Genomic DNA, 22,989 nt, shown 5'->3' on the forward strand with positions numbered 1-22,989 from the left:
ACAGTCTTATTAATGCATACAGTAAGTCACACAGGTAAGTAATACAGTTAGGCCCTAGGGGCCACGCAAACCATATACTAAGTAAGTGGTATAAGAACCACTGTCACGGAAATAGGATAGGCCTAGGCCTAGGGAATCGCTGGGGCTACACTACACTAGCGTTAGTTAGGAAGTGGGAGGCCCACGGGATTCGTGTGCAGAGTGGAAACACTCACGCGTAATGCGTAAAAGTCAATAGCAATATTACAGTTTAGAAATAGATAGATTTAGGACACTTCCGGAGTAGCTAGGAAGTTGAGACTTGAAAACTAGACACTAGGATAGTCACTATCCTGATGAGCACCGGAGTACCCAAGTTACCTAGCCCACAGGCTGCGGGTGCATAGGGGTGAAGATGCGTCGTTTTCGTCGTCGACTCCTATGGATGCCTGAAGAAAGATGCTGACAGGCAGTCAGGGGAGAGTGTCCGGTGGATCCCAAGGCTGGGATCAAGAAGAGAAGAAACCTGCAAGCAGAGGGGACAGAGTCAAGGTCACTAGCCAGTGACCACGTGGAACCAGGAAGGAACCAGGCAATGTCGTGAAGAGTTGCAGGTGAAGGTGAAGCTTGTCGCTGCAGCCAGGAGGACCAGGAAGCGTCGAGGACGACCAGGACCAGTAGGCGAGCTGTCCCACGAAGGCTCTTGCTGTCGGCGGCATCGAAGTTGGACTAGGACTCACCAAGCCTTGGCAAGCGGAACCCACGAAGAACAAAGGACTTGCTTCTGGTGCAGACCAGGAAGGTCTGGGGTGCTTCTTCTTTGCAGAGAAGCGGGAGCCAGTCTGGAGGAGCCAAACCAGCGCAGAAGATTTCAGGGTGCGTCGTCACAGAGGCCACTAGCCAGCGGGCAAGCAACCGGACAGACGCGGCAAGCAGGAAAATGCTGAAGGGCCCCACGCAGGACTCGTGGAGTGTGGGGGGCTGATCTTCGGTGCAGATGGTGCTTGGGTTGGGGCTTCTCAATCCCCGGTGCACAACTTCGAGGGTACCTCAGAAGCTGCGCTGTAAGTTACTAGCCACTTTTCCCAGGTAGCCGGTCCCACGTCGCTCGTCGCCTCCACGGATCTCAGCTCTGCTGCAGATGTGGATGAGGGTCGGAGAAGTCTGGAAGTCAAGGCTCTGGTCGGGCTCTGCAGTCGGTTCCTCGTAGAACGGTCGCAAAGCAAAGGGTAGTCTTTTGATGGTGCCTGTTTGCACAGGGTAGCCACTCCTTGGCTACAAGGGAGATTCTTCAGTCTTCTTCTTTCGTCGAATGTCGAAGGTCCAGAGTTTCTGTTCAGTTTTGCAGGTTCAGGATAATCTAAAGTCTCGAGGCCCAACTCCCACTCTTATACTAATCTGGGGGGCTGGGATACCTGCTAGGTCACGCCTTATGGGTGGGACCTGGGAGGGGGTGGTTACACCCACTTCCCTTTGTCCAGTTTCGCGCCAGAGCTGGGGCTGGAGTGCCCCAGCGCCGGTTTGAACTGGACTATGCAAGGAACACCTTGTGTGCCCCAGGCATGTCTCATTCCTTTCAGCCCACCCTGCCCCAATACACTAAAGGCTGTCTGGAGAGGTGCTAGCACCTCCCCAAGCAGGAAACATATTGTCCAGGCCTCCCTGGCTGGGATCACTCCCAGCTGCAGGAGGTCAGACTTGTGTCGTGGCAGCAGCATCCATTTTGTGATGCTGAGGCTTTGGTCAGAGGCTAACAGTTGAAGTATGATTTTAACATGTCTTTCCCTCTAGAAGGGGGGAATAATATTCTCATGTCCAGAAATGGCATGGGGGTATTATTCCACAGTGTTAGACACCTTACACGACATGTTTCGATAAAGCCAAACCATAGTTACCATAACCGTCTAAGATTATAAGGCACTTTAAGAGTATATGGTAGGCTATATCATAGAACAGCTATAAGGACAAGGTTCCGAAAGCTGCAGACAGGCTCAGCTCATGCTAGAGCACCATCTCACATGTTACCAAGCACTCTGCCTCCAGGATTGTCAAGGCCTGCCATAGGAGTGACTGATAGGTACACATGTGTCTATATGTAAGTTAGGTATAGGAATACTACACCTAAGCAAGGGGTGATTACACGACCTTGCCCCAGCTGAGTGATCAGCCAGTTGTGTCAAAATGGAAGGCCAGGCCAGGGGTGGCATAATACATGCTGCAGCCCCTGGTAGGCCTAGGGTACACCTATGCCCTGGGTACCTAGGGTACACTGTACAGGGGCCAATAAGGTGATCCTATCCAAATGGGTTATGCACCTAAAGTACATAGTATTAATTTAGAGAGAGAACAGCAGGGCTGTGGGTCTGATTAGCAGGCCCACAGCCACATCTAAGTCGAAAACCAGTAAAGCAAAAGCAAAAAGTGGGGGTGAACATAGAAAGCAGACCCTACTCTCCTACACAACCCCCCCCCCCAAACTTAGGGACATTAAAATAACCTTGACCAGTTGAGTCTTCATGTTCTAAGTGGAAATATCTGGAGAGTCCATCTGCATTGGCATGGTCAGTCCCAGGTCTATGTTCCACTGTGAAGTCCATCCCCTGTAGGGAAATGGACCACCTAAGAAGTTTGGGATTTTCACCCTTCATCTGATTTAGCCACAAGAGGGGCTTATGGTCTGTCTGAATCTTGAAGTGAGTGCCAAACAAGTATGGCCTCAGCTTCTTCAGGGCCCAAACCACAGCAAAGGCCTCCCTCTCAATAGCTGACCAACGTTTCTCTCTAGGGGTCAGCCTTCTACTTATAAAAGCAATGGGCTGGTCTTGACCATCTACATTCAGTTGTGAAAGAACAGCTCCCAGACCTAACTCAGAAGCATCTGTCTGGACAATGAACTCTTTGGAGTAGTCTGGACTTTTCAGAATAGGTGCACTGCACATGGCCTGCTTCAGGTCATCAAATGCTCTTTGACAGCTTACTGTCCACTGAACTTTCTTTGGCATCTTCTTGGAGGTCAAGTCATTAAGTGGTGTCACTATGGACCCATAGTTCTTAACAAACTTTCTGTAGTACCCAGTCAGGCCCAAGAAAGCTCTGACCTGAGTCTGGGTAGTTGGAGGAGCCCAGTCCTTTATGGTCTGGATCTTGCTCTCCAGTGGTTGAACCTGACCCCCACCAACTAGGTGGCCCAGGTATACAACCTTGCTCTGCCCTATCTGGCACTTAGTGGCCTTGATAGTGAGGCCTGCCTTTTGCAGGGCCTCTAAAACATTCCTCAGGTGGACCAGGTGATCCTCCCAGGTGGAGCTAAAGACAGCAATATCATCAAGATAAGCTGCACAATAATCATCCAACCCAGTAAGGACTTGATTCACCAGCCTTTGGAAAGTGGCAGGTGCATTCTTCAAACCAAAGGGCATTACCACAAATTGATAATGTCCTCCTGGGGTCGGGAAAGCAGTTTTGGCCTTTGCACTCTCAGCTAGTCTGATTTGCCAGTAGCCTGCTGTTAGGTCAAATGTGCTCAAAAACTTAGCAGCTGCCAGTCTGTCAATGAGCTCATCTGCCCTAGGTATTGGGTGGGCATCTGTCCTAGTGACAGCATTGAGACCTCTGTAATCCACGCAAAACCTCATCTCTCTCTTACCATCTTGGGTGTGAGGTTTTGGCACAAGGACTACAGGACTAGCCCAAGGGCTCTCTGAAGGTTCAATGACTCCCAGCTCCAACATCTTTTGTACCTCAACTTTTATGCAGTCCCTGACATGGTCAGGTTGCCTGTAGATTTTACTCTTCACAGGCAGACTGTCACCAGTGTCCACCTCATGGGTGCACCAGTTTGTCTGACTTGGGGTCAGAGAGAACATATGTCTGTAGGCCTGCAGAACTTGTCTGCAGTCCTGTTGCTGATGGACAGTGAGGCTGTCAGAAAAGACCACACCATCAACTGAGCCATCATCAGGGTTCTGAGTCAACAGGTCTGGGAGAGGGTCACTCTCTTCCTCCTGCCCCTCATCTGTAGCCATGAGTAGCCCCATGTCTGCCCTGTCAACATATGCCTTCAATCTGTTGACATGAAGCACCCTGTGGTGGCTTCTGGGAGTCCCAAGGTCCACCAAGTAGGTGACTTCTCCCTTTTTCTCAACAATAGTGTGGGGTCCAGACCATTTGTCTTGGAGTGCTGCTGGGGCCACTGGCTCCAACACCCACACTTTCTGTCCTGGCTGGTAAACAGTCAGTACAGCCTTTTGGTCATGCCAAGCTTTTTGGAGTTCTTGGCTTGCCTCAAGGTTTTTAGAAGCCTTCTTCATATACTCTGCCATCCTGGAGCGGAGACCAAGTACATAATCCACTATGTCTAGTTTGGGTTGTCTGAGAGGTCTCTCCCATCCTTCCTTCACCAAACACAGGGGTCCTCTTACAGGATGCCCAAACAAAAGCTCAAAAGGGCTGTAGCCAACCCCCTTTTGTGGGACCTCTCTGTAAGCAAACAGAAGGCAGGGTAAAAGGATGTCCCATCTTCGCCTAAGCTTGTCTGGTAATCCTTTTATCATTCCCTTTAGGGTCTTGTTGAATCTCTCAACAAGCCCATTGCACTGTGGGTGATAGGGTGTGGTGAACTTATAGTTAACACCACACTCCTTCCACATTGCAGTCAAGTATCCTGACATAAAGTTGGCACCTCTGTCAGAAATGACCTCCTTTGGAAAGCCCACTCTGGAGAATACTCCAAGCAGGGCCCTTGCCACAACAGGAGCTGTTGTGGTCCTCAGGGGAATTGCTTCTGGGTACCTGGTGGCATGGTCCACTATCACCAGTATGAATCTGTGCCCAGATGCTGTTTGTGGGTCCATTGGTCCTACAATATCTATGCCCACTCTTTCAAAGGGGACCCCCACCACAGGTAGTGGTATGAGGGGGGCCTTTGTGGTGCCACCTGATTTGCCACTGGCTTGGCAGGTGACACAGGAGCGACAAAACTCCTTAGTATCTTCTGACATATGGGGCCAGTGAAAGTGAGGGACAAGCCTGTCCCAAGTCTTGTTCTGGCCTAAATGTCCTGCAAGGGGAATATCATGGGCCAAGGTTAGAAGGAAGCCCCTGAACTTCAGTGGTATGACCAACCTCCTGGATGCACCAGGCTTGGGGTCTCTAGCCTCTGAGTACAGTAGCCCTTCATCCCAATACACTCTATGGGTACCTTGAGCATTCCCTGCAGCCTCAGCAGCAGCCAGCTGTCTGAGGGGTTCAAGAGAAGGGCAGTCTAATTGAGCCTGCCTCAGATCTGCCCTTGAAGGTCCCCCTGTCCCAAGAAACTCAACCTGATCAGGTTCAAGTTCTTCTAGGACAGTTCCTTCAGGGCTCTCAGAATCATCCTCCTGGGAGGGCTGATCCACCACCTGAGGCAGGGGGGAAGGCACAGCCTCAACCCTACTGCTCTTTCTCTTGGGTTGTGACTGGTCCATAGTTTCAGGATCCAGCACTTGTTCAGTGTTGCACTTTTTGGCCTGTGACCTGGTCACAGCAAGGACATGTGCATCTATCCCCAGCATTTCTGCATGGGTCCTATACTCCACTTCAGACCAAACTGAAGTTTCAAGATCATTGCCCAGTAAACACTCTACAGGAAGGTCTGAACTAACAACAACTTTCTTGAGGCCAGTTACCCCTCCCCAGGAGAAGTTAACAATAGCCACACTATGGGAGGTAGTGGCATTGCTAGCGTTGGTCACTAGGTAATTCTCACCTAGTATGATCTGTCCAGGGTCCACAAAAGCAGGTGTCACCATTGTGACACTAGCTCCAGTGTCCCTGTAGGCCTGAGCCATTCTTTGGTTGATAAAAGGTGTCTGTCTGTACTTGCCCAGGTTACTGGGGCCTACAGTAGAGGACAAAGCTAAGTCCCCATCACAGATCAGGACAGCCTGAGTAGGTACTCTGACTAGGCCAGAATCCTCCTCAGTTCCCAGGGTTAACCCTACTACACCCTTTTGCTGGGAACCACCACTTACAGCTGAACTAGGGGGTACAGTTGCCTTAGGGGCAATGGTGGCTGGGGGCTTATCCTTTTTGGTGCACTCACTAAACCAATGTGAGTTGGACTTACAATAGTTGCACCATGGTTTCTTTTGGCCATCTTTCTTCTTATCCTTTTTGGAACCACCCTCCCCCTGAGCCTTTTGGGGGCCTGGTGAAGACTTCTGGTCTTTTTGTTTCTGCTCATTACCCTTCTGGTCTGCCTTTTTCTGATCACCGCCCTGGTTCTGGTTTTTCTGCTTAACTCTAGTCCTGACCCATCTATCTGCCTTCTTTCCCAATTCTTGGGGAGAAGTCAGATCAGAATCAATCAGGTGTTGATGCAATAGCTGGTTTTGACAGTTGTTAAGTATTTGTTCTCTCATGATCAAATTATACAATCCTGTATAGTCCTTAACCTTACTTCCCATTAGCCAGCCTTCCAGAGCCTTAGTGGCACAATCTACAAAGTCAGTCCAGTCCTGAGTCTGTGTCTTCTGGGTATCCCTGAACAACAACCTGTATTGTTCAGTGGTTAGGCCAAACCCATCAATCAGAGCACTCTTCAGGACAGTGTAATTATCTGCATCCTCATCACTAACTGTGAGGAGCTTGTCTCTTCCTTTCTCAGAGAAGGAGAGCCACAAGATAGCTGCCCACTGACTTTGGGGTACCTGCTGTACTTTGCAAGCTCTCTCCAAAGCAGTTATCCATTTGTGGATGTCATCCCCACACTTGTAGGGAGGGACAATCTTGCTCAGGTTTCTATTATCATAGTGCCTGTCTCTATCTCTAGGAATGTTGCTGCCACCAGTGGGTTCTAACCCACTTAACTTTTGCTCTCTAGCCAGAGCAAGCTTCTCTTTGGCAAGGGCAAGTTCTTCCCTCTGAATCCTCAGATTAGCCTCCCTCATTCTGGCTGCATGCTCCTTTCTCTCAGGCGAAGTCATTCCCCTGTGAGAGGAAGCATTAGAGATGCTAGAGACATGGGAGTGGATGGATTCCCTTGAAGGGGATCTGTCCCTCCTGCTTCTCTGTGAATGCCTACTTGTGGGTCTGTATGGGGGGACCCCATGCAAACTCCCATGTAAACTTAAGTTAGCCTGGCTAAGTCTCCTTACTTGGCTCTGGCTGTCTACCTCCCCATCTGAAGCCCCATCTGACTCCTCTGTGGTGGGTAGACCCTCCTCTGTGCCTAGGGCACCTACCTGAGATGCCCTCTGAGCATCATACTCCTCTAGGAGTTGTCTTAACTGAAGGAGGGTAGGGTTTGCACCCTGTTTTATTCCTCTGGAGGTACACAACTGTCTCATCTCCTGGAATGTTAAGGTATCATATCTAGAGGGGATCTTTTGCAGACCTGATCCTCCTGAGAGAGCATCTACTTGATCTACTCTCAGAGACATGATCTAGTGAGGGTGTGGTGTGTGCACCTACCTACACTAGTTGTATCTACTAAACCTTTCTAGTAGTTGTAGTCAGGGTGTGTTACTCCCTTCAACCTACAACTACAAAGTCCAGTAGGACTTAAGTATAATAATCTATGTTATATGTACCTAGACAATATCTGTGTGATCTTTCAATTTAGTATCTCAAGATTACAATGGTATTACAACAGCAAGCTCAGATCCCAACCGCTGCTCACCAATGTGAGAAGTTGGCCTGATGTATGATGTCACTAGTTATAGTGTACACCTTATATCAGTCCAAATACCCTTATGGTGATTGGTTGTAAAGTCAACCTTATAGACCAGCTATCCTAGTGGTAGCATGGACAAGAGCAGTCTTAGGCTAAACTCTGAATGGCATGTGAAGCCAGCTGTGATACCATATATAATCCCTTGAATACCAAATGAAAGGACACCACAACAGATATATATATAAAATAAAGTGTATTTATTCTAAGCAAACCCTCAGCACTCTTTATGAGATTAGAGGTAAGTACAACACAGTCTTATTAATGCATACAGTAAGTCACACAGGTAAGTAATACAGTTAGGCCCTAGGGGCCACGCAAACCATATACTAAGTAAGTGGTATAAGAACCACTGTCACGGAAATAGGATAGGCCTAGGCCTAGGGAATCGCTGGGGCTACACTACACTAGCGTTAGTTAGGAAGTGGGAGGCCCACGGGATTCGTGTGCAGAGTGGAAACACTCACGCGTAATGCGTAAAAGTCAATAGCAATATTACAGTTTAGAAATAGATAGATTTAGGACACTTCCGGAGTAGCTAGGAAGTTGAGACTTGAAAACTAGGCACTAGGATAGTCACTATCCTGATGAGCACCGGAGTACCCAAGTTACCTAGCCCACAGGCTGCGGGTGCATAGGGGTGAAGATGCGTCGTTTTCGTCGTCGACTCCTATGGATGCCTGAAGAAAGATGCTGACAGGCAGTCAGGGGAGAGTGTCCGGTGGATCCCAAGGCTGGGATCAAGAAGAGAAGAAACCTGCAAGCAGAGGGGACAGAGTCAAGGTCACTAGCCAGTGACCACGTGGAACCAGGAAGGAACCAGGCGATGTCGTGAAGAGTTGCAGGTGAAGGTGAAGCTTGTCGCTGCAGCCAGGACGACCAGGAAGCGTCGAGGACGACCAGGACCAGGAGGCGAGCTGTCCCACGAAGGCTCTTGCTGTCGGCGGCGTCGAAGTTGGACTAGGACTCACCAAGCCTTGGCAAGCGGAACCCACGAAGAACAAAGGACTTGCTTCTGGTGCAGACCAGGAAGGTCTGGGGTGCTTCTTCTTTGCAGAGAAGCGGGAGCCAGTCTGGAGGAGCCAAACCAGCGCAGAAGATTTCAGGGTGCGTCGTCACAGAGGCCACTAGCCAGCGGGCAAGCAACCGGACAGACGCGGCAAGCAGGAAAATGCTGAAGGGCCCCACGCAGGACTCGTGGAGTGTGGGGGGCTGATCTTCGGTGCAGATGGTGCTTGGGGTTGGGGCTTCTCAATCCCCGGTGCACAACTTCGAGGGTACCTCAGAAGCTGCGCTGTAAGTTACTAGCCACTTTTCCCAGGTAGCCGGTCCCACGTCGCTCGTCGCCTCCACGGATCTCAGCTCTGCTGCAGATGTGGATGAGGGTCGGAGAAGTCTGGAAGTCAAGGCTCTGGTCGGGCTCTGCAGTCGGTTCCTCGTAGCAAAGCAAAGGGTAGTCTCTTGATGGTGCCTGTTTGCACAGGGTAGCCACTCCTTGGCTACAAGGGAGATTCTTCAGTCTTCTTCTTTCGTCGAATGTCGAAGGTCCAGAGTTTCTGTTCAGTTTTGCAGGTTCAGGATAATCTAAAGTCTCGAGGCCCAACTCCCACTCTTATACTAATCTGGGGGGCTGGGATACCTGCTAGGTCATGCCTTATGGGTGGGACCTGGGAGGGGGTGGTTACACCCACTTCCCTTTGTCCAGTTTCGCGCCAGAGCTGGGGCTGGAGTGCCCCAGCGCCGGTTTGAACTGGACTATGCAAGGAACACCTTGTGTGCCCCAGGCATGTCTCATTCCTTTCAGCCCACCCTGCCCCAATACACTAAAGGCTGTCTGGAGAGGTGCTAGCACCTCCCCAAGCAGGAAACCTATTGTCCAGGCCTCCCTGGCTGGGATCACTCCCAGCTGCAGGAGGTCAGACTTGTGTCGTGGCAGCAGCATCCATTTTGTGATGCTGAGGCTTTGGTCAGAGGCTAACAGTTGAAGTATGATTTTAACATGTCTTTCCCTCTAGAAGGGGGGAATAATATTCTCATGTCCAGAAATGGCATGGGGGTATTATTCCACAGTGTTAGACACCTTACACGACATGTTTCGATAAAGCCAAACCATAGTTACCATAACCGTCTAAGATTATAAGGCACTTTAAGAGTATATGGTAGGCTATATCATAGAACAGCTATAAGGACAAGGTTCCGAAAGCTGCAGACAGGCTCAGCTCATGCTAGAGCACCATCTCACATGTTACCAAGCACTCTGCCTCCAGGATTGTCAAGGCCTGCCATAGGAGTGACTGATAGGTACACATGTGTCTATATGTAAGTTAGGTATAGGAATACTACACCTAAGCAAGGGGTGATTACACGACCTTGCCCCAGCTGAGTGATCAGCCAGTTGTGTCAAAATGGAAGGCCAGGCCAGGGGTGGCATAATACATGCTGCAGCCCCTGGTAGGCCTAGGGTACCCCTATGCCCTGGGTACCTAGGGTACACTGTACAGGGGCCAATAAGGTGATCCTATCCAAATGGGTTATGCACCTAAAGTACATAGTATTAATTTAGAGAGAGAACAGCAGGGCTGTGGGTCTGATTAGCAGGCCCACAGCCACATCTAAGTCGAAAACCAGTAAAGCAAAAGCAAAAAGTGGGGGTGAACATAGAAAGCAGACCCTACTCTCCTACACTAGGTACACAGCCCTCAACTCCAGCAGATTGATATGGAGGCGTTGCTCCTGATCTGTCCATTTGCCACTTACTCTGAGGTCATGAAGCACAGCTCCCCAGCCCGCTAGAGATGCATCGGTGGTGATCACAAGTGGCGCCGCTGGAAGCAGGAACGGCAGTCCCCTCGACAGGTTTCTGTAATCCTTCCACCACTCGAGGCTCTTGGATATTTGCGGTGTTATCCTCACAATGTCCTCGAACGAACCTGTACTCTGAGTCCACTGGTTCGTGAGAGCTTCCTGCAATGGACGCATCCGAAGCCTGCAGTGAGGGATGAGTAGTATACAAGAAGACATCGTTCCCAGGAGTGATTTGAAAGTGCGAACTCTTAGGGATTTCCTTGATGCCACCGCCTTGGCCAGCGATATGATCTTGTTTTTTCTTTCGTCTGAAGGAAATGCCCTCGCGCATTCCGTATTCAAGGTCGCCCCTAGGAAGGTGATGCTTCTTGTTGGGGACATATGTGATTTCTGAAGATTGAGAGTCAATCCTAGATGTTGGAAAAGATTGGTACAGGCGTTGGAGGATTTGGTTGCGCCTACAGCCGTGGGCGCCTTGACCAGCCAGTCGTCGAGGTAGGGGAAAACTTGGTGACCCATTTGACGTAGGAAAGCTGCCACAGGAGAAAGGCACTTGGTGAAAATCCGCGGAGCGGATTTGAGGCCAAACGGTAGGACCTTGAATTGGTAGTGCTGTCCTGCCACCTCGAAACGTAGAAACTTCCTGTGCCCCCTGAGTATCGGGATGTGATAGTAGGCATCCTGAAGATCCAAGGATGTCATGAAATCTCCTTCCTCCAGAATGCCTAGGATTTCTTGGAGCGTCACCATCCTGAACGACTGACTCTTCAGGAAAGAGTTGAGTGCCCTGAGATCTAGAATGGGCCTCCACTTCTTTTCTTTCTTGCGTATCAGAAAGAAACGGGAGTAGAATCCTTTCTCCCTCTGAGCCGATGGAACCCGCTCGATCGCTCCTTTCCTCAACATCTCCGATATTTCCCGGAGCAGCAGCCGTAGGTGCTTGTGTGGGAACCTGCGTGGTGGGGTTGCAGGCGGGATGGTGGTAAATTCTAGGGAATGGCCGAATCTGAGGAGTTGGAGCACCCAACGATCTGAGGTGATGATGCGCCAATTTTCCAGGAAATGGGTCAATTTTCCTCCAATTTGTGAAGAGGGAGATGGTAGCAGGACTGGCTGGAGTAACTGGTCACTGGCGTCCGCCGGTGCCCCTCTTCTGGTTCTTACCCGTGAAGGTAGATCTTCCATAAGACGACTGCCGACCTTGTTGCTGTTTCTGCTGGTACTGGGTCTTATTCTGGAAGGAATACGAGGACCTATTCTGGAAGGATCCTCTGTAGGAGGACTGGCCTCTAGATTTGTTGCCCCGAAAGGACTGGTTCCTTGCCTGCAAGGTTCCAAGCGCTCTAGCTGTGTCAGTGTCCTTCTTAATAGCTTGGAGCGCCTCATCAATTTTATCTCCAAATAGATGTTGTCCGTCGAAGGGCATATCCAGCACCTTCGTCTGTACTTCCTGCCTGAACGATGTTGCCTTCAGCCATCCTTGGCGGCGCAGGACCGCGGCCCCAGCCAGTTGACGAAAGCCTGTCATGGCCACGTCTATGGCGCAATCGATGATCTCGGCTGCAGAGGTCTGGCCCTCAGAAAGTAGTGCCTTTACCTCTTCCTGAACTGCGCTCGGAAGTTCTGCTAAATATGGGGCGATATCCTCCCAAAGTTGGCGGTTATAACGTCCCAAGAGGGCTATGGAATTGGCCACCTTGATGGTCATTGCCGAAGTGGTCGAAAACCTTTTGCCAATCGTGTCCAATTTTCTGCCCTCCTTGTCCGTTGGTGCTGACAGAGGAGAGGAGGGATTACGAGAGTTTTTCTGGGCCGCTTGGGTCACAACCGAATCCGGTTTCGGGTGGCCAGTCAGGCAAGCTGGTGCCGCGGACGGAGCCTTATACTTCTTATCCAGGCGTGGAACAACCGCAGGAACGGAAGCTGGCGTCAGCATTAGCTTCTTTCCCTGGTCCCAGAGAAAGTCGATGATCGGGATCGATTTCGTCATCTTCTTCGTCTGCTCCTTAAAGTCATGCAGGAAGCACTCAGTCTCCGTCGACTCCATGACCATATGGAACCGCGTCGCAGCCCGTTCAATTACCTTATGAAAACCACCAATATCCACTGGCGGTGAATCAGATTGGCGCGGTTGTGGGGAAGGTGGTGAGGATGCCACATACTCCTCCTCCTCATCCTGGTCCGACTGGTCTCCCTGGACCTCTCCGTCCTCCATCTCCTCAGCCTCCTCATCCGATGACTCTATCACCTGAGGAGGCGGTTTCTCGTGGCAGACCTGCATAACCGGCCGTGATTGCCTTGGGGCTGTCGTTGGTGGGTTTGTAGTTGGCACTGGGACCCCTGCGTCCAACGTCGTCGAGTCCGGGAAACGTTGCTTGTAGTCCCGGATAAGGAATTTGAGGTCCTGAACTATTGACAGAGGAAGGCAAACCATCGGAGTGACCTCCGTGCGAACCTGTTCCTGGACGGGGCGCTCCTGCGCGCTCATATCTTCCTGCTCCTCGTCCGTGCTTTGACATTTGACATAAAGTTCAGAAGGGGAAGTAGCCTGTTCAAAGAGCTCCTCTTCAGACTCTTCACTCTGAAGAATCTCCATAGGCAAACTGGTTTGTACCTTGCTTGGAGATGTCGTTTCCGGTGTAATCTGTGGTTTGGCTAGTTTGCCAGAAGCAGATCCTTGTACAGAAATCCCTGCTGTCTTCTGTCCCATGGACGACGACGACGGGGTCGTCGACGGTATGGCTGTCAGCAACGGTGTCCCCGTCGACGATATTTTCCTCGTCGACGATGTCTTTGTCGACGATGCGGTCGTAGACGATTCGTTCGTCGTCGACGCCTTCGTCGTCGATGCCTTCGTCGTCGACGACGATGCCTTCGTCGTCGACGCCTTCGACGTCGACGCACTCGTCGTCGACATCCTCGTCGTCGACTCTTCCGTCGACGGTGGGCTCCTCATCGACGAGGTCGTCGTCGACGGGACAATCTTCGTCGTCGACGATGACTTAGACGTCGACGACGGTTTTAACAGTATAACAGACGAGATAGGAGTACCTGCTGACGATGAAGAAGGGGTAGTCGTCGTCGACGAGAAAACAGACGACGCTGTCGATGTGGACACGGTCGTCGTTGGTGTGGAGACATGTCCTGATGGCCTTTTCTGCGCCGAGGAAGGTGTCGCAATTTTTGTGGCCGACAGAGTAGGCTTCTTGAAAGTGAGAGAGTCCTTGTCAGACACTGAAGATTTTGAAGATCTTGCCTCTGAAGACTTCTTGTGTGTCTTCATAGGAGGAGCGTCTGAGGGGCCAGGAGATGTCACTCTCGGCCTCTTCAGGGAGACTTCAGAGGTTCCGGAAAAGCTCGCCTCTGAGGACACCACACTCTCTCTGTCCTTGAGCCTGTCCAGCCAGATAAGCAGGCGACCCTCTCTGTCTCTCAAGGTCTTATGAGGGAAAGACCTACATATTTTACAGTCCTTAGGGACGTGGTCCGGATAAAGGCAATACAAGCACAAGTCATGCTTGTCGTCCACATGAAGCCTCTTCTTCCCACATGAAGAGCAAGCCCTGAAAAGGGCTTTCTTCTGGGAGTCAGACATGCCAGGAGTTGTAGATGAAATAAACACTCACTGCAGCAAAAAGAGGCCTGAAGTAGTCAGTGTTGAAATCCTTGAAGAAGAAAGTCACCAAAAAAGTGAACAATCTGGCTTGAAGAAATCCTGAGGAGAACTCAGGTTGGAGACTCCCTAGCACAACGTGCGGTAGAAAATCTGAGGGACTGAGGCTCCTGCCAGGAAGGTTCTAGAGGGAGGTGATAGCTGATTGGCTGACTCTAAGAGTTTGGTCCTTTTTACATAAGGACTAGGATAGGCTGCTAAGGGGAGGCCCTTAGGCCTATTTTTCTCTATGTATGTCTATAGGACATTACTTTTTTTATGTACCGGAGGCTCCCGTCTCGACGACGGGGAATGATTCAGGCATGTGAATCTATGAAAGACACCCCTAATACTGGATAAAATATGTCTGGGCAAAAATGCACACAGATCCACTATTGTGCATCAGCCAAGAATTATTGAAACCAGATGATGCCAACTGACTTTTTAAAGCTGCTAATAATTTTTTACTCAACGTGAATAGTCGTTCCTTTTCAAAGATGAATACTACTGCTTTGGGAATTATATTTGTTGTGTGGCACACAGTACTTAACTTGAGGTGGTGGTTGCAGGTGGGACCCACAGTCATTCATTTTCTGGGACCAGCTCTTATTTTTTCTCTATAACCTACAATAATGTCTCAAAGGGTGTTAATTGGAGGTCAGTTACATAAAGCACAATTAATTGCTGAGAGTTTAATCAAAAGGGGAGAAAACCAGGGAGACAAATTTCTTTTGTAACATAAATTGTATTTTAGTGAATATACATATTTGACATATTTAGCTTCATATGATCAAACATATGGAAGGGTGGCACTGCGTTACATTGAATGACATTTAACCTATGGGATACTGTGAACAAGTGCTCGTGAAGGATTGTGACGGCACAAATGACACGTGAGGAAGTATGTACAGCGATAGGGAAGGGTGCAACAAAAAACTTTTGCCTGCTCCATGATGCGCCTCGCCATGCCTCAAGCTGACTCCAACAAGTCTGTGTTGATGCCTACACCTAACAAAATGTAGGCATGAAAAAACATAGCATTTATATATCCATAGGTACTTTCATACAGTCCTGATCTGCAATGGAAACATCTGTCTCTCCTTAAGGCGTTGTCAATTGCATCTTTTTCAAAACCGCAGATAAAATATCTGCTAGTCCCCGCTCTGTAATTAACCCCTTGCGTGCTCATGACGGAACCACGCCGTCATGAGCCACGGGCAGCGTGTGCTCATGACGGCGTGGTTCCGTCATGCTGCGGCCGCTCCTCCCACGCGCACTTATTCCCCGCCTGTGCGGGCGAAATAGAGAGTGGGCGGAGTCGTGACGGAACCACGCCGTCATGAGCACAGCTCGCCCGTGACTCATGACGGCGTGGTTCCGTCACGAGCATGGTGGCGCCGCGCTCACCCCGCACCCCCCCAGCGCCGGGGCGGAATTCGCGCCGCAGCAAAGGGGTTAAAAGATGATGTTATTCCTCGGTGATGAATTATTTATTGACAAAGGTGGGCGTGGTGGAGAAGAGTTGGACAATATATGCGCACATTACTGTATGCATCCTTAAGGCTGACTGCCTGTGTTATTGGAGCAGGTATGTGCACAAAAACATGCCCATGTCGCTGACTTAACAGATACACAGCAGGAAGCATGAAGGCAAATAGTCGGAATATAGGGGCCTAGTGAGTCATAGCTGCTGTTGATATCTACGTTTAGGGGACGATTCAGAAAAGCGAAATATTACTACAGCAGTACTCTTTTCGGTACTCTTACGTGCCTATGTGAATCGGCCACGAATTACCAAACTCCCTATTGTTAAAAGTGTAAAGAGAGCACAGTGCTTGCTATTTGAGCTAAGAGCACATGAATATTCCCTGAATGTTACCATTTTATTCCCATTTTAGAAGCTTTGGAGCAAATCCACAAAGGCAAGTAAGAGTAAGTAAAAAAGAGTACTTACTACATGTCAGAAGTATGTGATCGAGTAACTACACATATTTGAGTAAACAGCACAGCACATTTCCTTCCCTGATTGTTGCTATCACTGATTACTTGCAAAGTACTGTGACAGCTTTGGGAAACCATTTGCAAGTTAACATATCTCTTCTATTTCCATTTGATGGACTGTTACTGTTTAGGGGTTAGAAACTCTGCCTGTGGCAGTGGCCCTATCACCCAAATACCAGTACTTACTTTCACAGTGTTCCAGAAACTGTATGCACTCATTGATGACGCTGTCTCGTAGCATAATCATATGTTTTGACATGTTTTCCAGCAAGGACAGGAAGCAGCGCTTGGCATAATACCAGGTGTCTGTCCCAAGCTGTAGAAGGTGAAAAATAATCCATGATGAATTACATGTCAGCAGCAAATACAGTATGGGGGTACAACCACAACATCTGGCCTTGAATGCCACGTATTCTACGATGACAATTATTAATCCCTACCTCATGTTTCATAAAGCAGTATTTTTCCAAAATAAACAAACAATTCTTTACCTACTGGGGAAGGCCCAGCTGATCCATTATAGGTAACAATGTGAGCACCCTTTAGGGCTGTAAACGGGTTTAATGAGGTTTTAGGGGAATAACATGGCAACACGTGTACAATAACCGTGTTGTACTGTATCGCACCCCAGCACTTACAAAACGTTCACTCGTCACTAACACAAGGCTGGATGGGAAGAGTCTTTATAATGACGTTTAGCACTTTTAATATCTCTGCTCTATTAGAACTTGTTAGGGAACAGGTGCCACCTATTGGAGTGACCGTAACGTCATCAGTATTTCCTAAATCTGAGGCAAGGGGATACACAGCAGCTCTCTGAATCTACTGCTTCAATCCACGCCAGTGCTCCTACCACGCCAGTGCTCCTACCGCGCCAGTGCTCCTACCATGCCAGTGCTCCTACCATGCCAGTGCTCCTACCACGCCAGTGCTCCTACCGCGCCAGTGCTCCTACCATGCCAGTGCTCCTACCATGCCAGTGCTCCTACCACGCCAGTGCTCCTACCGCGCCAGTGCTCCTACCATGCCAGTGCTCCTACCATGCCAGTGCTCCTACCACGCCAGTGCTCCTACCGCGCCAGTGCTCCTACCGCGCCTTCCTTATTTTGTAAAAAAAACACAAAGGTGACAGGACTGAACATTTTTCTTAGAAGGGCAAATGATAAGTTAAGCCATTTCTGATATAATCAGTAATGTCATTTTACGTCATGAGTGATGTCATATGTAAGGTCATAAGCAGAGCATGACATGGGCGCAAGCCATGGTTAGTTTATCTAATTATAACTGACGAATTTTAGTGACTTTGGTGTTTTGCTTTATAACCATAAATGCACTTCAACTTAGTTTTTTCAGTAAATTTCTCAGATTTTATATTAAACGTAAACTAAGGACTTACGACCAAAGTTAACCATGACTTCAATTTTGTGATGGCAGTAATAATAAATGTGGCCCAATAATACACGGTATTTGGAGCAACTGTACTAATAAAATCATATTAACTAATTTATTGCTACTGTGCAAAGGTCAAATATGCGTTTTTTACTGCAGTTAATCAAAACTGACATAAGAAAAACAGTTTTTACAGCCTCACAGTCTGCATGTAACAATTATTTTATACAGGGGGAAAAACTCTTATAATAGCGGTGAGTCCCTTGATTGTGATTTTACTATGCTGCACAAATGTAACCACCTGCATCCTGTTTTCTTTGTTAAATATTTTTTCGTTAAAACAAGTAACAATGGGAAAAATGCCATGGCATCAACGTATATGCAGATGCACAGAGTATAATATGCTATGCATTACCATTGTTGAGGGGGGGCACCATGAACCATTAAAGACTTCACCTTTCGATAGTCATAGTCCTCCATAAATGCAACAATGGTAATAAGTAACTGTTGGAAATACCCCACTCCCACGCCTGAAGAGGTTGGTGGTAACGGGGTCTCTCCAGACATACACAGTGGTAGCTTGGCTCGAGTGGTCAGGAATCAGGCACCGTGCTAAGCATACGTCATACCCATACAACAACCATGCGTGCATCCGTTCCAAAAACGACTCTACACCGTAAAAATTATGAAAATATCTCTGTTTATCTTCTTTTTCTCTTAGTTACTGATTAAATAAATAATAACACAATCACCATATACAAGGCTTTTTCTGTGGAAGGGTACGTCAAATATATACTGTCTTAATGATTCAATAAATAGGGGAGATCATAAATAATTAAGGCATAAATATAAGTGCATTACATACAGGCAATTAAATATTATGAGGCAATAAATACTGCAAGCCAATAAATATTGTGCGACAATAAATACTATGGAACAATAAATACAGTGAAGCAATAAATAGGTTAAATACAATAAATACAGTGCTCTCAATAAATAATTAAAAGCTGACAGTGACACTTATAGAATCAGATCACATTTAGATTTCTATGGGCTGATTTGGCCCAGTCACAGCTTGTGGTTAGGTGGATGGCTTGAGGGTGTCTATTCCCTGGCTTGGACAAGGCTGAGGCCCAAACTGAGGTAGATAAAGGGGGGGGGGGGGGAATTCTAGAGACCTGGCTCTCTCACTCTACACAACCCCTCTGAATTAGTCTCAGCTCACCCCTGGCACAATCAAGCTGGTTCCAGCACCTCTCTAGCCCCTAGGGTAGTCTCTCAGGATTCCACAGGGCCTTAGGCGCCCTCTATTCCACTTACTGGCCTTTTTCTGAAGCTCCGACGCCGCTGGAGTCGTGTCGACGCCGTGAGGCGGTTCCGGTTCGATGTCGGCGGCCTCGGCGCAATGTCAGTTCTTGACGACGCCGGTAGGCGGTTCCGGTTCGACGTCGGCGGCCTCGGCTCGATCTCGACCTCCGGTTCGATGACGTCGGGCAGTCTTGGCTCGATGTCGACTTCGGGCGGCTCCGGTCCGATGGCGATCTCAGGTTCGATGACGTCGGCCGGCCTTGGCTCGATGTCGTCTTCCGGCGGCTCCGGAGTGCGATCCCCACTCCCGACCTCCGGTGCTCCTCTCCTCAGGTTCCGGCGACTCCGGAGTGCGACCTCCACTCCCGACCTCCGGTGCTCCTCTCCTCAAGTTCCGGCGACTCCGGAGTGCGATCTCCACTCCCGACCTCCGGCACGCTTCACCTCGGTCTCCCCCGTCGACGCCGCTCACTCGACCTCGGGTGACTTCCTCCTCGACCTCTGGTACTCTCTACGACCTCCGTCGGCGCCCTCTCTCGCCCTCTGGCGGCTCCGGGTACGACGTCTGCTTTCCCAGTCAGCGCCGCTTCTCCACCTCGGGCTCCGGGTCTCTAGGCTTCTCGACGTCGGTCTCCAGGAAAACCAATAATCAGGTCAGGACTTTGCTGTTCTTTGCTTCTAAGGCCTGTTCCTGCTGTCCAGGTCCTTAAGATGTTTTTTCTTGCTTCTTCCCACACAGGGCTCCAGGCTGGGCTCAGTCAGTAGGGACTAGTATCAAGGGTGGGTTTATGGACCCCACTCCAGGCACAAGTTTCCACCCCTGCTGCCTCACTCCTTCCTCCTTCAGGTTTCTGCTGCTCTCCCCTCACCAGTCAGGTGCCAACTGCCAGCTCCAACTGTCAACTCTCTGTCTTAGCTTCCCAACATTCTAAACCGCCTCCAACTGTCACAGGGTTCTGGAATGTTCTGGAAGGTGCTGGTAGGTTCCAGTGGGTTCTGATGATGTCACAGGTGGCTACCATTTTGTGCTCCAGGCCCTCAGACAGAAGTTCCAGGGGTAGATAAAATGGCTCCCTGAATCTGCATCAATACGAAAAAGTCTGGTGGTTCCCAAAAAGGAAAAATACTAACAGGGTTTGAGGCAAAAGTGGGACAAAATAAATAATGATGGGGAGGGACCACCCAAAGGGCTGACAGGTCCAACAGTAACATATTACCTTCTGCACAGCTGTACATATAAATATACATATTCACTGGAAAAAACAAAGGTTAAAGTGGCGTTATAGTTAGTTGTTGAAATAAGCTAAAAATTAATGTTTAAAAAACAAAAACATCACCAGCTTAGTTTACTGAGCTAATTATAACCCCTTCCATGCACTTTTGATATCATCACATACCACACCGCTCCAAGGCACGCGCCAAGAAACCCAGGTGGCTAGTCTGGGATCAAGTGTTAGCCTCAATCAAGAGCCTTGCTCAGCTGTAAGGGAGAAAGAACCTGGAGTGCACCGAGTAAATGGACTCACAGAACACCCAGTAGGGATTAAGTTTGAGAGCTAGTAAAACGCACCATGAATGCAAGGCAGTTGCAGCAAGCAATATATGAAAACAGATTATTGTTGTATTCTTACGTGTACTTCTATTAGTGACCATCGAATCCAATGTAGAATACTGTATATGTAATGTAGAATGTTGGTGGGACATTAAGACAAAAGACTGCCTTGCAGGCTGGAGGTGCACTACTGGCTCCTGACAATAAACAAGTACTTGCACAACTATTCCGTGTATGCTGTACTTAACAAATTGGCGACGATTTGTCTGGAGCTTAACCCACGCAACCGGAACTACTATTTTACTACTTTCTACAATTTACAAAATAAGTACCAACTGAAGATTCTGCACGTTGTTTCTGTCTACTGCATGTCCATTTACTTCAAGGCAAGCTACCTTACTTGGCGATATATCGGAGCACCTTACATCTATTCGGGAAGAAATCTGTTAGCTAAATCCATTTGAATTTGATTTCGACGAAGATAAGGATACTACCGATATCTACTTAACGTGAGTTCTTCACCTTGTGTTTCTACATTGAGGAAACCTCTTAAGAAGAATTCTACCTTTATTACATAAACTGATGTTCCTACGGACTTTTTTAAGGTTTGTTTACCTTCAACCTTCCTCGTTCGTTAAACGGCCATTGTTCCACGCTCCATCTTCTTCAGTGGACGTCACTAGGAGCCTGGAACCATTGTGTAATCTTCGGAACCTGGTGGGAGCTTCTTTATTGGAATCTTCTTCTGCGTATCCAGAACTCTCCGTGTGTGTTCATACGTCATACGCATGGCACGTCTTCATCTCGGGTAATTAATGTGACCTTACGTTGGGTCTACGTGCGTGCTTCTATTTTGCTTTTTTTTTTCTCATGAACTTTATTGTTAAACGGAAGCAACACGGAGGAACAACATTTGATGCATCGCAAGCAATTTGGAGGCAACGACATAGGAAGCAACGCGGAGGCAACCAATATGTTTGTTTTGATCTTGGAATTTTGTAATATACGTAAGTTCCTTTTGACTCTTGCTTCCTTTATTATTTACCTTGCCAGTTCAGCGATTTAATTTAGTTCCAATCTTCCTTCGTGTGGCCGATTATTCATATTGCCTTAAGGATTATTATCCTTCTACAAGACTAATACCGTTACAAGGATTAAGTATTGCTTACCAAGATTTCCCACAAGTTCTACAATTTTAAGTACTGCTTGCCAAGATCTTCTTACTAGTTCTACAATACTGTCATTCCATTTCGTTTATTTTGTCTCTGCTTCTTTAAGATGGCAACACAACATTTTTCTATACAGAATCCACATTCATTTTGGGTTACTGGTACAGAACCTCCACTCAAATGGTGTGAGTGGAAAGACTATTTTCTATACTACATCGCAGCTATTGATGAAGCTGGTAAAATGAGTGCTGCGCAAAAGAAGCACATTTTGTTACATTCCTTGGGTCCTTATGGGTTAAAAACTTATAATCAAATCTTGAAAATGCCTGTTGTGGGTGATGCCAACATTTTATTGCAGCTTTACATGAACTTGACAGTTACTTTGCCCCTAAAGTGTGTATTGGCATTATACGTTCCAAATTTTTTCAATGTTAACAACTTGTAGGTGAAACTGTAGATCAATACGTTACTGAGTTGAAAAAACTTGCTCTTGGTTGTAAATGTGGGAATCTTTTAGAGGACCTCATAAGAGATCAGGTGGTTATGCACTATGGCTATGGGTGAATGGCGACTCTCCTCTTGTTGATATTAGAAGTATTGCACGTAAAGGGGAAATGTCTGAGAGGTGCGCCAAAGAGTGAAAGGATGAAAGTAAAAACTCAAATGTTGTTGCTAAAGTTTTTAACAAATCATTTCAAAAGCAACCATATAGACCATCTCCTCAACCTAAAACTTCAAGTGTTGGTAAATTTAAGTGTTATCGGTGTGACAGCAAGGAGCATTTGGTTCATAGTAAATCGTGTCCTGCCCTTAAACGAAAATGTACTAACTGTGGGATTGTGGGCCATCATGCTGAAGTGTGCAAAAGGAAAAAAGTTGGTGTTAAATGTGTACTTAAAGATAATTTCACTGAGGACGATTATATTAGGAATTTTGAGGATGGTTGTTGGAAAAACCCACTCCCACACCGGAAGGGTGGTGGTGGTGTTCTCCCAGACACGCTGTGGTAGCTTGGCTCGAGCGGTAAGGAAGGCACCGTGTTAAGCATACGTCATACCCACACAATAACCATGCGTGCATCCGTTCCAAAAACGACACTACACCTTAAAAATTATGAAAATATCTCTGTGTTTATCTTCTTTTCTCTTAGTTGCTGATTGAATAAATAATAATACAATCACAGTACACAAGCTTCTCCTTAAAAAGTGCAGGTCAAATAAATAGTAACACTTTACAGGTGCAATAAATAGGATCAGGTCAAATAAATACTGTGAGGGAATAAATACTGTACAGAAATAAGTTAGCTCAGGACAATAAATACATTACAGGAATAACTTAGATAAATACAATAAATACAGTACCCTCAATAAATAATATCAGCCAACCATGACATTTGTAAAATCAGATCACATTTAAAATACTA

The 22,989-nt window shown here is 48.0% G+C and overlaps 1 protein-coding gene across 1 annotated transcript in view; it reads right to left on the reverse strand.

The window, feature by feature from the left end:
• LOC146789062 (intraflagellar transport protein 70A) overlaps positions 1 to 22,989 on the reverse strand; it is a 276,982-nt gene that overhangs the window by 18,592 nt on the left and 235,401 nt on the right. The window contains exon 18 of the mRNA XM_085629969.1: positions 16,335 to 16,464. Coding sequence (XP_085486095.1) covers positions 16,335 to 16,464 — 130 coding nt within the window. The remainder of the gene's footprint in view (positions 1 to 16,334; positions 16,465 to 22,989) is intronic.

The sequence above is a fragment of the Triturus cristatus genome, chromosome 10 (genome assembly GCF_964204655.1).
Source record: "Triturus cristatus chromosome 10, aTriCri1.1, whole genome shotgun sequence".
In the NCBI taxonomy this organism is placed as follows: domain Eukaryota; kingdom Metazoa; phylum Chordata; class Amphibia; order Caudata; family Salamandridae; genus Triturus; species Triturus cristatus.